Source organism: Chaetodon auriga, chromosome 9 (genome assembly GCF_051107435.1).
Source record: "Chaetodon auriga isolate fChaAug3 chromosome 9, fChaAug3.hap1, whole genome shotgun sequence".
NCBI lineage: Eukaryota > Metazoa > Chordata > Actinopteri > Chaetodontiformes > Chaetodontidae > Chaetodon > Chaetodon auriga.
Genome location: NC_135082.1, coordinates 28,928,323 through 28,945,100, shown reverse-complemented (window position 1 = coordinate 28,945,100; position 16,778 = coordinate 28,928,323). Strand labels below are relative to the sequence as shown.

At 46.8% G+C, this 16,778-nt stretch overlaps 2 protein-coding genes across 2 annotated transcripts in view; both read right to left on the bottom strand.

Annotated features, from left to right (window-relative positions):
* The window catches only part of noa1 (nitric oxide associated 1), a 92,234-nt gene that overhangs the window by 20,967 nt on the left and 54,489 nt on the right, over window positions 1–16,778 (bottom strand). The window lies entirely within an intron of this gene.
* Window positions 7,160–8,375, bottom strand: neurog1 (neurogenin 1). Its single transcript, XM_076739716.1, has 2 exons — window positions 8,317–8,375; window positions 7,160–8,224 (listed from the first exon to the last, which is right to left on the bottom strand). Exon 2 carries the CDS (start codon window positions 8,196–8,198, stop codon window positions 7,572–7,574), a length of 627 nt encoding a protein of 208 aa, XP_076595831.1. The 5' UTR covers window positions 8,199–8,224; window positions 8,317–8,375; the 3' UTR covers window positions 7,160–7,571.

Genomic DNA, 16,778 nt, shown 5'->3' with positions numbered 1-16,778 from the left:
AATTACACAAACACGCTCATGTCTGTCTTTACAGGCTCCAGAGGACGACGAGGACGTGAACAAGAAGCCGCATTCACAGGTAAAGCAGAGAAGAAGAAGAAGGACGAGAGGAGCTTCACAGCAGCTACAGATGGGAAAACATAGAAATATGCAGAAAATCATGAGACAGACGTGTACAACTGTGGATTCAGAACTGAAACTCCAAAAATACGCTGGAAAATAACAAAGTACTTTTACTCAAGTATTGTACTTAGGTCCAACCTTCACCCCAGTCCATCCACGACGCTCTGCCACTGACAATCAGCATATTGATCCGTCAGTATGAGGGCCAGCTCCCACCCACTGAAAACTCACCTGTTCAAACTGAAAACTCACCTGTTCAGGCCAAAAACTCACCTGTTCTAACTGAAAACTCAGCTGTTCAAACTGAAAACTCACCTGTGCAGACTGAAAACTCACCTGTGCAGACTGAAAAGTTGTTAGTTGAGCAGGAGGAGGTGGACAGGAGGAGGAGGTGGGCAAGAGGAGCAAGAGGTGGACAGGAGGAGGAGGAGGCCACAAGACTTTTGAGTGTAGGAATTCCTCCTACAGTGTTTTGAGAGGAAGAGGTGAACACTGCTGTAAAGCGTCAGAGGAGGAGGAGGAGGAGGAGGAGGAGGAGGAGGAGGAGGAGAACACTGTAGAGACCTTTAGTCCTCTCAGACAAAGGACATAAAGTGGGTTAACAAATTGAGAACAATGTGGAGGAATTTACAATGAGCTGAATGGGAGCGTGCTGCAGAGGAGCCGGCACTCATTAACAAACTGGTCCTCCCAGAGAGAAACCGCAGACCTGATCCAGTTCTGGTCTGTCATCCTGTTTCTCAAGAGTCAAAGTTCTTTCATGATGTGGGGTCAGAAATTACCTAATGAGCTTTATGTTGAGCTAAATGCTAATGTCAACGTGCTATCATGCGGAGGTTTAGCAGCCATAATGATTACCATGTTCATCATTTTAGTTTAGCATGTTAGCAGGCCAACATTAGCTAATTAGCAATAATTTCTAGTCCAGCTGAGGCCAATGGGAACGTCCTCAGTTCTGCAGGTATGTGGTCATGAACCAAAGTCTTGGACACAGTCAACACATGTTGACCTGATGATGCACCAATAAAGTTATTCCAGTTCATCCTGACGGGAGCATGAAGGTCTGAACCATCTCATCACAGTCCATCCAGCAGTTTGATGGATGCTTCATTGACGGACGTCGTCTCAGCTGGTGTGGCTGAGAATGGAGTGAGATGGTACACTGAGATACATCAGAGACATTTTCTATACTGCAAAAAGTATTAATAGTATTTATATTGTGATGAGTATCATCAGTAGTAAGCGGCAGCAGGTAGTGCGCATGCCTCACAGCAAGAAGGTCGCTGGTTCGATCCCCGGGTAGGGCAGGGCCTTTCTCTGCTCATTAGGTTAATTGGTGACTCTAATGATGTGAGTGTGAGCGTGAATGGTTGTCTGTCTATTTATACCATGGTCTGGGTGAATACTCGATTCTGATTGGCTGCAGGGTGTCCGTTAAAAAGTGTTGTAGGACACCTATAAAAAAGTTCCGGTCAAATAGCCTGATTGTTCTAAATTATTGCGCTGGCTCAAACGCTAGTTGGTAACCGTGGCAACAGAAACTCAGAACATACGTTAACATACGTTATTTCAACGATAACGATAAAAACGATTTAGGATAGACTTACTTGCTTGATACACATTTAATGATCAGAGTGAATGGTGGATAATATTTCTTGCAATAAAAATGATTTAGGAAACTATCTGTGGACTTTGAGTCTTTGAAACGAAATTTGGCATCATCCTCTGGACACACACAAGCGGTAAGAGGTGCACTAGTCCTCTGAAATGATACTTTGTATCACGTAACATAACGTTAAGCAATCATGTCACTTCCCTCCTCTGATTAGGCCTAATATAACAGCTGTGCTGCAGGTTCTGTGGCCAGAGCCGGTTACCTTGGCAACACGTCAACGAGAGATATGAAATAGTCCACTCAGCCGCCTCTTGTGAAAAACTTAGGATTTTAACGGTAAAAAACAACATTAACGTATTAATAATTGATGTAATATTTATTTCTTTCGTAAGTGACCATGGTATAAGCGGGATAACGCCCTTCGAGGTGTCCATTACCGTCCACACTTCGCGTCGGACGGTTCACGCCTCGTCGTCCATTCATTTCTGATAATAGACACCTCGTCGGGCATTATCCCTTACATGTTGCCCTGCAATCGACTGGCGACCAGTTCAGGGTGTACCCGCCTCTCACCCGTTGACAGCTGGGATAGGCTCCAGCCCCCCCGCATCCCCGAAAGGGATAGAAGATGAATGAATGAATAATCACTAGTATTGTTGGCAGTATTTTCAGCAGCATTACAGTTTTCGCCCATTGCTTGAACTTTTACTTTACCTTAAACACAGTGTAACCGTACCCTGAACAAAAGTGCTGCTTTGCACTTTAGTTGCAGTTCTGTAACACACTTGCTCCTGCACACTACACACTATTTCATACATACTGTAAGACACTTCGCTCATAAATGAAATCTCAGGGTACCATTGGGAAAACACATCCATTAAAAACACATTGGGCAATTGGAAATACTCAGACACACACCTGAAAATACTTACTTAGAAAACTGAACACTAATCAGCCACAAATAGGCCTCAGCTCAGCAACAGCTGGCTAACGCTCCCTGCAGTGATTATATTGAGAAGTTTCAGTACTGTGTGTGGTATATACAGTAAAGTACAGTATATACAGTACTGTAAAAAAGAACCAAACCAATAAGAATTTGTGGTTTCATTGTCCTACAGAAGGGCTGAAGACCTTCTGGTTGGTGGACACAAAGCCTGTTCACCCAACAGCAGGAACTCACCATTGTAGAAACAGTCAGAGCAAACAATGCAATCCGTCTCCACCAGCTGTGCAACAAACACATGCAGACAGGAAGTACTCATCAACAAATCGAGTGAGCGTCATTAGAGTAAGGCTTGTTTTTCTTTCCTGTTCTCTTTACTGCATGTACTGTACTGTACTGTGAAGTATAGTACAGTAATGCACTGACTGACTGACTGACTGACTGTTCACTGACTGACTGACTGACTGACTGACCGACTGACTGCTGACTGACTGTTCACTCACTGACTGACTGACTGACTGACTGACTGACTGTTCACTGACTGACTGACTGACTGACCGACCGACTGACTGACTGACTGACTGCTGACTGACTGTTCACTCACTGACTGTTCACTCACTGACTGACTGACTGTTCACTGACTGACCGACTGACTGACTGACTGACTGTTCACTGACTGACTGACCGACTGAGTGACCGACTGACTGGCTGACTGACTGACCAACTGACTGACTGACTGACCGACTGAGTGACTGACTGACTGGCTGACTGACTGCTGACTGACTGTTCACTGACTGACCGACTGACCGACTGACCGACTGACTGACTGGCTGACCGACTAACTGACTGGCTTACTGACTGACTGACTGACTGGCTGACTGACTGCTGACTGACTGTTCACTGACTGACTGACTGACTGACTGACTGACTGTTCACTGACTGGCTGACTGACTGGCTGGCTGACTGACTGACTGACTGACTGTTCACTGACTGGCTGACTGACTGGCTGACTGACTGACTGGCTGACTGACTAACTGACTGGCTGACTGACTGACTGACTGACTGAGTGACTGAGTGACTGACTGTTCACTGACTGACCGACTGACTGACTGTTCACTGACTGTTCACTGACTGACTGACCGACTGAGTGACCGAATGACTGGCTGACTGGCTGACTGACTGACCAACTGACTGACCGACTGACCGACTGACTGACTGACTGGCTGACCGACTAACTGACTGGCTGACTGACTGACTGGCTGACTGACTGACTGACTGACTGACTGTTCACTGACTGACCAACTGACTGACCGACTGACCGACTGACTGACTGGCTGACCGACTAACTGACTGGCTTACTGACTGACTGACTGACTGACTGACTGGCTGACTGACTGACTGTTCACTGACTGGCTGACTGACTGGCTGGCTGACTGACTGACTGTTCACTGACTGGCTGACTGACTGGCTGACTGACTGACTGGCTGACTGACTAACTGACTGGCTGACTGACTGAGTGACTGAGTGACTGACTGTTCACTGACTGACCGACTGACTGACTGACTGACTGACTGACTGACTGTTCACTGACTGTTCACTGACTGACTGACCGACTGAGTGACCGAATGACTGGCTGACTGGCTGACTGACTGACCAACTGACTGACCAACTGACTGACTGACCGACTGAGTGACTGACTGACTGGCTGACTGACTGCTGACTGACTGTTCACTGACTGACCAACTGACTGACCGACTGACCGACTGACTGACTGGCTGACCGACTAACTGACTGGCTGACTGACTGACTGACTGAATGACTGGCTGCTCCACCTCCCAACACGTTGACATTTCCAGCCATTCGTGTCACTCTGAAATGAGTGAGTTCCTTGCGTGAACTCCTGGTGTCCTGGTGCGTCGTGGTTGGAGTCTCTCTGGCCGGCATGCCAGCAGCCATCCTCCTACAGGATAATCACTTGTTGATATAACAGAAGCTTAACTTGAGTCTAATCTGTCCTTTAGGTATCACAGTCTGCTTGATGGACAGAAGTCACCACAGGGGGAGCGGGAGGCGCCGGGCGATCAGTAAATGACAGTTGTTGAGATAAGAACAGAACATATGTCCAATAACAACTCGTTAAGTCAGCTACAGACAGACAGACCGGAGGACAGACAGACAGTCTCATCCTCAAAGCGTTTTCTCCGCTAACATCAAACGTGAAATAATTCCTTTAAAGCAGAATTTTATTGCAGAAATGTGCTGTCATTTGTCAGATATTATGTCTTTAATCTGCTTTTTAATCTGCGTTAATCCGACTTTAAATATTTCTCTACTATCCAAATATTTTTCCTCTGAGTTTTATTGGTTCCATTGTGTTCACTGTTTTATCATACTGTTATCAAAGCAGACTGCTGCAGGCCAGAGGTCAGAGGTCGCTGCCTAAAGCTGCCTCAGCAACCTTCAGGAGGCTGCTCAGACTGACCTGGGATCAGTGCTGATAGGTACTTGTGTATGCTGTTGCCTCTGGGTGACAACCAGCTGTCCTGAAACTCTGATTCAGGATCATAAGAGTCCAAACCAGAAACCAAACCAGCACAGCCTTTAAAAAACAACACTTTCACATCCAGTCAGGACCCGGAGGACTGCGTATCCCTTTAGCATCATTAGCATCTCCACAGCCAAGTTAGCAACAATGAATAGAAACATCCGGTGACACTTTCAGACTGAAGCTTGCTGAGAACAACAATAAACACATAACAAACACTATTTCACAGGTTCACGATCTGACCACTAGTTTGAATCATTTACTTTTCTGTTTATGTTTTCTTCTCTTTCTAAATACTACACTACCCATGAGCCTCAGCCAGTGGCGTTGTGGAGGCCTGCAGATTCTTAAGTTATGCCTCCAATCTTAACACCATTGATGCAAGTTCGTTTGAAATTGTAAAGGCAAATTGTTGATGGAATAGTTTGTTTTATTTTTCTTATTACTTTTATTAAAATATTCCAAAGGCCATATTTTTTGTCATTTCAGGTGAACTGGCAGGGCAGGTGGGCCTGCCTAGAGCCCCCAGAAGTGTTGCCTCCACCCTGCCTGTGTTTTCCAGCCAATAGGCGTCCTCCTTCTCTGCTGTTCGGTCGGTTGACAGATTTGGCTTCATCCTCTCAGTGGCCACAATAGAAATCTAATTCAAATTTACTGGACCTCATTACAAGTCTGCAGGTGCACGCGGCCAGCGGCAGTTAATCCCGCTCAATTAACGTACGGCCCCGCGAACACCAACAATGCAGCAGAGTCTGCATCGGGGGCGTGCAGTCCACGCTCCCCACAGAGAAGCGAGAGCAGTTTGGAAGTGATAACTTTACTGACTGGACGCAGTAACATCATCTTCAACACGTCAGCATCCTGATTCAAACCGCTCTGAAGCGGCGAATGAGGATCAGGTTCAACTTTAAGAAACGCAAACAGCTGCAACGGCAGAAAGATGAAGTACAATATGAACATTAAGAACATTATGAACGTAAACAATATGAACAAGATGAGCAATATGAACATTATAGACAATGAGTCCATTATGACCGATATGTGCAACGTAAACATCCTGTCTCTCCTTCTTTTCACTCCTTTTCTGTCTCTTTCTTTTCTCTCCTTTATTCTCTCCTTCCTTTCTCTCCTTCTTTTCGTTCCTCGCAGTTGGTATGAGTCTGCCCCCCCCCCCCCCCCCCGTGTCCCCTGATTATCTGTCCATCCTCAGCACGTGCAGAGACACGACCACCGCCCCGCTGCGCATGTTGAAACTTCGTGCCGACTCGCCTCTTCTCGGAAAACTCTGATAATTCGATGCTTCTTCCCGTGAATCTGTTCTCAGAAAGTGTTTTCTGATTTACAACCAGTCATGATGATTGATCTGTTACCTTTTCAAACGACAAATCAGGCTTATTGTTATCTTTTAGTTCATGACTTCAGATGGTAGTGAAGCATCGAAATGTGTGTGTGTGTGTGTGTGTGTGTGTGTGTGTGTGTGTGTGTGTGTGTGTGTGTGTGTGTGTGTGTGTGTGTGTGTGTGCGTGTGCGTTTGTGTGTTACAGTGATTTGTTCGTGAAATGTTTCCTCAGAGCACAGGTCCTCATTAACATGACAGTAAACCTTCAGCGCTCACATTAGACGATCTTTGTTGTGTTTAACTTGTTTCCAGCTGCTCTCGACAAACCGTTATCTTATTAATATTAATCATCGTTGATGCATCTGAGGCTCATTGTGTGCAGACACATGCAGGCCGCTGATGGTTTATCTTATCTGAGCTGTGAGATCATGAAAAGAGACAAAAAGCTTCGTCAGTTTTATAGAAACGTTATAACTTTATTTTGTAGAAAAGTGGTTCCAAGTAAATAGAATAAAAATCTCTTTATGTACAAAATACAAATTTCATGTGACGAAACAAAATAAATAAAAACAACAAGCATCTAACGGGGAGTGGGGGTCAGTGTGGGGGTGGGGGCCGAATGCAGAATGACAGAGGGCAGCTCATTCACTCCATTGTCCCGCGTTCAAACTCGATTTCCACGCTCTGTTCTGCTTTTTCACTCTACAAATTGTAAAATTGACTTTTCACCTCGGTGATAGAAACAGATCTGATCTGAGACCTGCGGACTGCGGGAGGGGGAAAGTGCAAAGGTTTGAGGAGAAACAGAGAAAATAAAAAGCATCTAAGCAAAGAACAAATTAAGTTATTCTCATTTACAATCCGTCAGCAGAGACATGTGAAAGAAACGAGCTCATTAAGGCAAACAGTGATTCTCATTCCAGCATAAAACTGTCCGTCTGTCCGTCCCTCCCGCTGTTTGTCTGTGAGTGCACGGGGCCGCGGGGCTCCTCCGGCGGCCTGTCGGTCAGTAGATGCCCGGCACAAAGCTGCGGAAGCCGTACAGAGCGTCCTGCGGCAGGTAGCTGTAGTCGTCCGGCGCGGCGGGGCTTCCCGGGCTGGAAGCGCAGTAGGACGGGGAGGAGGAGGACGAGGAGCCGCTGGAGCTCCAGGAGCAGGCGTCGCTGCCGGGGCTGGGGGCCTCACTGAGGCACGCGGAGCTGAGCAGCAGAGGAGCGTCGCCGGTCTTTCCCGCCTGCAGGTCGGCAATGCGGATCGTCTCTGACAGTGCCCAGATGTAATTGTGCGCAAAGCGCAGAGTCTCAATTTTGGTGAGTTTGGTCTCGTCCGGGAACGCCGGCAGGACGCCGCGCAGTGCGTCCAGGGCGTCGTTCAGGTTGTGCATGCGGTTCCTCTCCCGGTCGTTGGCCTTCATGCGCCGGTTCTTCTTCACCACCTGCACGGTGGCGTCGCTCCGGGTGCGGCCGCGGCGCCTCTTCTTCTGCAGCTGCTGCTGGGGCTCCGGAGAGCGCGGCGGGCAGAGCGAAGAGGAGTCCGGGGATGCGGAGCGCAGGCTGCCGCGGGAGTCCTCGTCGTCGGTGTGTGGGAAGAAGTCGCAGCTGTTGCTGTCGATGTCGGAGTAGACGGAGTCCATGTCACAGCTCCGGATGCAGGTTTGTTCTGCGGAGGAAAGACAGGAGCGCGTTAGGACCTGCGGCTGAGCGGAGCGCGTGCAGTTTGGTGTGGAGAATCCCACAGGTGAGTGAACTTACCTGAAGTTGCAGAAGTTTTCAGAGCGCAGATCCAACAGGACCGAGTGTTTTGGTGCAGACGAGCGGCACGCGTCTCTTTGCGTCTTTTTGCTCTGGATCAGCTCGTGCGAGCCGGTGAGCCTGGCACACGACCGGCCTCAGCCCGCTTATATACCGTGGACGGACAATGACCGGCCCCCTGCTCCGGTACCCCCCTGTGAACCCCCACCCATCCTGGCATCAGAGTGCAGGATAGGGGGATGAATGGTGCGGCAGGTCTGGCCCGTGCCGCGGGAGCTGCTCATTAACATAATGACGCCTGCGGTGTTTGTTCGCCGCGCACAGAGAAGCGTGCCGGTAATCACGGCCAGCCAATCACAGCCGGCGGTCGGCCACGCGAAGGACACGCACGACCCCCCCCCCCCCCCCCCCCCCCCCCCCAAAAAAAAAAGAAAACATTAAAAAGAGACAAAAAGAGAAAGAAGGAAGAAAGAAGAGTCCGTGAGCCCCCCCCCCCCCCCCCGCCGGGCGGAGACACGCTCTGGAGAACTGAGCCATCCCTCCACCCGTCCCTCTATCCATCCTTCCGTCCATCCCTCCACCCGTCCCTCTATCCGTCCTCCACCCGTCCCTCCATCACCACACATACAGACGGACAGCAGGAGGAAAACTCACGTTCTTCACTTAAGTAAAAAAGAACATCAAACATCAGAACAAGGTTTACTCATTTTTAAGATAAGATAAGCTAAGATAAGACTTTATTGGAAATTCTGTCTTTACATCCAGCAAGTATGAAAAAGAACAGAAACTGTGGCACACAGAGGTCAAGATGAGAGAAGTGTACAGATGATTAAAAGAGCAAATGCCATAAAAAAGTACTACTGGCAGTATTCTTATGAGAAAAACTACTGCTGCCATATGTTGTAGTCTCTGTATTTGCACAATAAGTCCAGTTTAAAAACACTATGGCTAATAAAAGAGAAAAATGAGAAAAATAGAACTAATATGACACCAGATGAAAAAGAATAATTAACACAAAGAGAGAAAATGATGAAAGATGGAAGTTAATATTTAATGTGAGAAGCTTCACTGAAGGACTGCGTTTTTATCGTGTTCATTCATCAAGTGGAAAAATAGGAAGGAGCGTTTATCTCTACCACTTTTCAAAATAAAAGTAACATTTCTTCACAATAAAAGCACATGAGCAAGAAAAGAGAAATGACATCAAGAAGGAGCAGAAACATCAGTGAACATAATGTTCAGGGAGAGCTCGGAAACATCTGGAGAGACTTCAAGTTACTGCATGAAGACTAACGTGTGACATCCACCTCTGTCCTCCACGGCTGCCAGCAGAGACACTAAACCAGCATTTGACTTTTAGAGACGCTTCAGGAGGACACAACACCACGTCTACGTTCAGACGATGAGTCGACCTGAGTCTGCTCGACTGTCCATTTGTGACCAGCAGCGTCATTAAAGGTGCAAACAAAAAGGCCGGATGAAGCCGACGCTGAGCAGACCTGCTGTTTATGGACAAGTCTTTGTTACACATGGCATCATTTTCACGCCAGATTCTGTTTTTTGGTCTAAAGAAGCAAATAAATGAAGAGTTTCCACCAGAATCACGTGACCACCCCCACACTGAAATGTAGTTGATTTTTTAATTAGACAGGAAATTGTGCAGAGTTTGGTTGACGACTACGGTTAAACCCCTCTTGTGTGTGTGTGTGTGTGTGTGTGTGTGTGTGTGTGTGTGTGTGTGTGTGTGTGTGTTTGGGGGGGGGGGGTCAGATCAGATATCACCCACAATATTCCTTCAGATAAAAAGACGTGAGGAGCAGGTCCGGAGAGGCCGAGCCAGCATCTGAACCAGGGCCGCCGCAGACACCCTGAACTCTGGTGGCTCTTTTTTGTCCCACGTTTCACTTTATGCAGTCCGGCTTTTTGTTTGTCTTTTCATGTCTTCGGGCGGCGGTAAACCCGTCCAGCATGAGCGCATACAGGCCTGGGCCAATTTTCTTTAAGTGTTTTTTAAAGACATCTTTATGAGACAGGCATACAATTTTCCATTAATTATTCCATTTATTCAGTTTGCAGCTCAGCGGAGAAGAAGCAGAGACCTGCAGAGCCTTTCTGCTGCGGAGGGGGGGGACAGTCATTTATAAATAATTACACAATGTTTAGAGTCTTCAGGCATGTATAATATATCAAAGCGATTATAAGGTGAATTGTTCCATTGTGGTCGTCCGCCCTGCACTTCTTTTCACTCCTCTCCTGGTTTGTCCCTCGTCCAAATTCAGCTCCTCTGGCCTTTTGTGCTGCTTTCTTTCTGCCTCAGCCACTCTATTGGCATCATTCTTATTCAAATGGACCTCAGCAGGAACAAAACCAAACCCAGGCTGCACACAAATCATCTCTGCCCGGCTGCAGGGCCGGCACAAGCCTCCGTGAGGCCCCGACAACAAATCCTAAATCCTTCTTCGCTCAAAGAGGATAAACCACATTTAAAGGTACCGAGTAAAGATCCTGGTTTCTGCATTTGACCGACGTCAGTAAACCGGCGTCTGCGAGAAAGTCCACGCAAGAATCAAAGCGAGGTCCTTCGAACATCTCAGCGCCACTTGTAAACCTCCCAAATGTGCAGTTTTGATTTGGTCAAGCTTTTAGAAGAGTTGAAGAATGTAAGAAAGGAATGAAAGAAGGATGGAAAATGAGGAACAGAAGGAAAATGGAAAGTGGGAAGACAAAGATCAGATCAGAAAGTGTGTGTGCACATACAAGGAATTTCACGGCAGTTTAAACATTGCTCTCGATCAATGAAACTAAAAAAAGGACAAACGGCTTAACAAGGACAAAAGACAAAAGAAAGAAGACTGACAATGAAAGGAAGAGAAACAGACAGAAAAAGAGGAAGGAAAGTAGAGAAGGAAGGACAGAAAGGAAGAATCACGAGACTCAGACAGAAAAAAGAAAGAAAAGCAGAACGAGCCAATGAAATGAAAGCGATTTCAGGGAGAAGCTGCTGTGTTATAACCTGCAGGTGGCGCTACACAGCGAGACCAACCGCATTTAAAGCTTGTTTGTCCCACTGCAGCACAGACCCTGAACTCCTCACTCACCTGCTTCCTGCAAAGTTTTTCACTGAAACTGTTTGTTTGTTCATTTGCTTCTTTTCGTTTGTTGGTTTTTGTTTGCTTTTTTGCTTGTTTTTGTTTGTAATATGTTGAATAGAATATTTAAAGGACAAACATTTTTAAAGAGAGAAGAAGAAGAGAGGAACCTGCTTAGGAACTTTAAGGCTCGCGGGGATCATCTGCTTCAAGTCTTCTTTCTTGCTGATGAAGACTCTGAAATGTGGCTGAAAGCTCCAGAAATGAAGCTGCATTGGTTTGTGTGTGGGAGGAGAAGCAGTTTAAACTGCAGAAGGTGGAGGCAGCTTCGTATTTTACAGCCTCCGTCACTTCAAAGTGATGAAACAGCTGGTCAGGCTGCACTTAAAGTGGACAGAAACAGTTTACAGCTGCGTTTCTATTGGCTGACAGCTGACAGACATGTGGGTGGCACAGGCGGCCAAAAGTATGTGGACAGAGCAGGGTCTGACTGTCCTGCTTCAGTGAAAGGAAATCAGATTTATATATGATTATATATATTTCTATTTTTCCAACCTGAAACCGGGTCCATTGGTTTGTTTCCAGAGTTGTCTGGTTTTTGTGGGAGACAGTGTCTCCATAATGTGTTCCTGAAGGACTTTTCCAATGTGGTGGTGTTCACAGGCTTTTCTTCTAAAGGGGTTCAGGCTGCCACCAAACAGCTTACGTTTCAAATGAATTTATGGTATTTAAAGCAGCTAGAATGTATATTTTTACAATAACCATGTATGAAGTGACTGTGTGTCTGTGGCAGCGACGGACCTCCAGAGAATCATCAGCTCGACCTGCAGCTCCACTCAGCTTTAAGGAGCTTCATCGTGACGATCAGCTCATCCTTTATCTGTCCGACACAAACTTCTCTGTTCAGCTTCGCTCTCACGGCGTCGCTTTCAGAATAAAAGCTGCAAAAAGTCTCAGTTCGCTTCCTGCTGATCGACAGACAGCAGCTGGTGGACATAGTGGAACATTTAGCAGCTAAAGAGCAAATGTTTCCCTCAGGAGGTGGAGGAGACCAAAACCAGAGCTAAAAGAGAGAGAAGACTGGACGGACGTCCATCAGGAGACACAAACTTGAGCCCACACGAATCATCATGTTGATCTGCAGCTGCATGATGGAGGATGATTTGTTGACGACATGTCCATGTTGGATTCTGTCGGATACAAACATTAGTTAGCTTTAAATAAGCCTGACGTTTTCACCTGTACAGTAAAAACTTGTTAACTAATCTTCTTCTTCTTCTTCTTCTTCTTCTTCTTCTTCTTCTTCTTCTTCTTCTTTGAGCTCAATGTGCTTCTGACTGAAATGAAATCTGTCAATCAGTTGGAGATTATGAAGTGCACACGCTAAACCCAGATGAACTGATTTAAAGCACCTGATTGATTCATTTAAGTAGTGCGTAAAATTAACTATGATCTACAAATTGCCTGCCTGCAGATACTTTACCTTCCAGCAGAGTCCATTCACTCAAATGCCAGTTTTGGATTCGATTGTGAATGGAGACTTCTGCATTTTGGTGTTCATAGAATGTTCATTGGATTGTACCATTTTATACTGAATGAAATGTGTCACCCAGTTGTGTTTTTAACTATTTTTATATCTATTCTATATTTGTGTCGTTGATACTTTTTTGTAACAAATTAATAAAACTGAAAAAACAAAGAATGAATACAAGTGGAAGCAACAAAAGAGAAGAAGAAAAATGCCTGAAAAAAACCCAAATGAAAGGAAGAGTGAGAGGTCTGTCCGGGGTGAAGCTCTGACAGGATTAAGTCTCAGCGACACGAGATGTGATTGAATTTCAATGAAGTGAAACACGTGAGAAAATGACACAGACTGAAATGAACCAAAGGACACACACACACACACACACACACACACACACACACACACACACTACAAAATAAAAGAACAGAAGAAGCTGGAGGACTCTCGAGGAAAAAGAGGAAACAAAAAGCAGTGACTGAGCTGAAGGAGGGAAAAGTCTAATCTGCTCAGGCTGATGAACATCCTGCAGAACAAAACCTGAACAAGAAACACTGGAGCCGATCACACGCACATGATTCAAGCATCCCAAACAGGAAGTGTCCTCTCTGCAGAGGTGGACAGTGAGGGTGGTGGACGGACACGCAGGAGACCAGAGTCCACGTCCGGCAGTTCAACCCCGTCCCTCTCTGAGTTAACTGGACTTTTGGAACTGAACTTTCAGTGCAGATGAAATCTTTTCTTTCCTCTAATGATGGAGGCTGAAGTGAACTGTCCTCGGGCTCGATGATGAGTCGGCGTCTTTTCAGGTGCTGTGTTTTCTGGTCGTGGCGTTGCCATGACGCCGGTGGGCCACAGATAAACCCTCGGTCCAAACTGCCCCCTTTGTGGCTGCTAATGCTGGGTAAACTGGAGGTAAATTATAACCCTGAGCAAACAGCCGCAGACAAGTGAATAGGAAGCTGCTGCTCCCAGAATGCAACAGCAGATTGATGGAGGTGGAGGCCAGCGGGTCGAGGCCGCATTCAGGAGACGCCATGATTGACGGCAGCGTTCCTTCAGATTAAAACCTTCCTGAACAACAAGACGACTGTGAGGAGACGCAAAGCTATTAACTACAGCAGACACAGCACGGGAGGAGGAGGAGGAGGCGAGGAGGAGGGAAGGAGGACAAGGAGGACGAGAATGAGGAGGAGGAGGAGGAGGACACCTGTCTGTCTCAGAGAGGTCAACTGTGTAAAAGACATTTTGTCTCCTCTGAGTTTGTGTGTGATACGAGGACCAGACGTCACTGAAACGTCACCGCAACTGAAATAATCAGACACGTTCATCATCTGACGAGAACATCAGGAATAAAGCACGAATCCAACACTGATTTGTCTGTTTGTCTGTCAATCAGGTGTCAGCATGCTAACTGTTAGCTGTCACACCAAAGAGAAAGTTGTCTTTTTCTAACGAGCTCCAGGAGGTTTACTCCTTCCTTCATAACGCGCTGACAACGCTGCATTCATGGCGTCCGCTCGGAGGTGACTGAGCGCTGGATTAATTCCATCCGTGGTTTCGTCAGACGACATCTTGGCTGCAACATCTTGCTGCGACCAGTTGACTGGTCGGGCAAACACAAGTCAGCATTAGCTACGATAGCCTCCTACATTTTGGACTCTCTGTCCGTTCAGAGATCAGCTCTGTCAGCGCAGTCTGTCATTGGTCAGTAGGACGAATTCAGGGGTCAAAGTTCACCAAAGCAGGAGCGCCCAATCCCATTGGCTGTCACAACCACCTTCTTACCTTCAAGAACACATGGGAAGATACAGTAACTCGTACACCACACCTGCATATGGGCAGGTCTGACAGGGTCCTGGTCTGGACCAGGACCACATGACACTGTCCCACCACATGTGCAGGTATGTCACTGAGACCATGACCAAGTCACATTCTCCCAGTTTAATGGTAAGCTTCAACCAAAGGTTCAGCTGTGACAGCCAGGTATCGCTGTCAATGTCAAGGCAAACAGAACCTTTTGAACCATCAAACGCTGAATCGCTGTGTCTTTAACCCAAGTGGTGTCGGCTGACAGAAGACCTGATGGTGGGTGCGGGGACAAAGGTGCTGACTAATACCTTTAACAAATAGAATTTGAAACAAACTTGGTGGATCCCACCTGACCTGTGCAAAGCATCCATACAAATGGGCCTGATTTCACTGGTGCAGAGTCCAGATGTTCCATCCTGCTTCACCTCTAGAAGATGACGATGCCACAGCAGCATTGTTTTGGAGCATGTAAGTGGCCTCAGCTTCCAAATAACCACATTTATCTGGCGCCATGTGGTGAAACTGTTAATCGGTAGGCAAACCAGGATACAAACCAGCTGCCACAGGTGAGCGGACAGCTTATTAACACATACTGCAGATTATCAGCCATCACCCTCATGCACCAAAACCACAGCAGGACCCGGATCTCCGTCATCCTCCCGGGTCCAGTGCTACGGTTCAGGGAGATTTATCTGAATGTGAAATGTGCTGAGTGATGGTGAACATCTGGATCTGCGATAGATTACAGATGAAAATGATCTGAAAGATCAAAGAGATCATCTCTGATTACCTTCAGCTTAAGAAGAAACATCAGCTGTGAGGAACAGCGGGAAACTACCCAGAATACCGTGCAAAACGGCTGCATTTCCTCATCAGACTGAAGGATTGTCCTCGAATCTACAGGCACAACGTGTGCGTTAAATGACACTAACAGACAGTCATGTGTCTGCACAGAGCTGGACGTGTCTGAAGAGTCCAGAGGGAGAGAGGAGGCCATATGCTTCAGAGTGCAATAACTCGAATTCGCTCCAACAAAGGAGTAATTGAGAAGGAGAGAAGGAGCTGTGAGGCTTGACTCGACAAAGCTGCAAAAACTCTCTTCTTTCAGCCTAATGAAGCTGTTGTCTGGGGGTGTGGTGGGGGGAGGTGGGGGCGGAGAGGATGGAGGTGGGGGGCGGAGGACAGAGGGGGCCGAGCGGCCCTGGACGTGATTTGTCATACAATCTGAATCTTTAGGAGGGCCGCAGCAGAGAGACCTCCTCTCCATATGTCTGCTTCGTTTGCATCTGAAAGCTGTGGGCGGGGGGGGGGGCAAACTGCCCCTCATCATCGGGTTTGAGGGTATTTGAGCTTCTCGTCAGGTTTCAGTCGAAGCTGCTGAATGTCAGTGATTCATCCTTTCATTTGGCAAACAGAGAAAAATCAAAGTGTAGAATTTAGAAATCAATTTCATTGATTGATCAGATCAGCTGAAAATGTAAAGAGGAGGAAGACAATGATGGAAAGAAGGAGAGGAAGAAGAAAGACAAAGAGAGAGAAATAAAAAGTGAAGCAAAGGAAAGAAGAAGAATGCAAATCCAACCAGTCCAGAACCAGAACGTCTCAACTGGACTGGGACTCTGGTGGATCAGACATCTATGAACGGCTGAAAGAACGAATGCGCTGAGGACGAGGTTTGGGACTGATCCCTGATCAGTTCATCGGTCAGCCATGAGTCTGTGTTCATGGAGGTTTGCTGCCTGACAGAAAGCCTTTTGTAAACAACAACAAACTGCGACTGAAAACAATGAAAAAATCATTCATGAAGTCCACTTCTGGTTTCTTGTGGTCCAGCGTCCTCCCTGTCGCTCCTGACACGACGTCTCCAGACTCCCTCAAGACTTTCTGCCAGAAAGCCCTGCAGGCAAACTTTCTTCTTCTTCTTCTTCTTCTTCTTCTTCTTCTTCTTCTTCTTCTTCTTGTGTAACCAAGTATATTTACTCAAACAGTATACTTAAGACAACTTTTTGGGTACTTGTACGTTGAGTATTTCTGGGGGG

Bases quoted from the DNA above. Each gene is read 5' to 3' on its own strand.
- neurog1 (XM_076739716.1), bottom strand. From the start codon at position 8,198: ATGGACTCCGTCTACTCCGACATCGACAGCAACAGCTGCGACTTCTTC.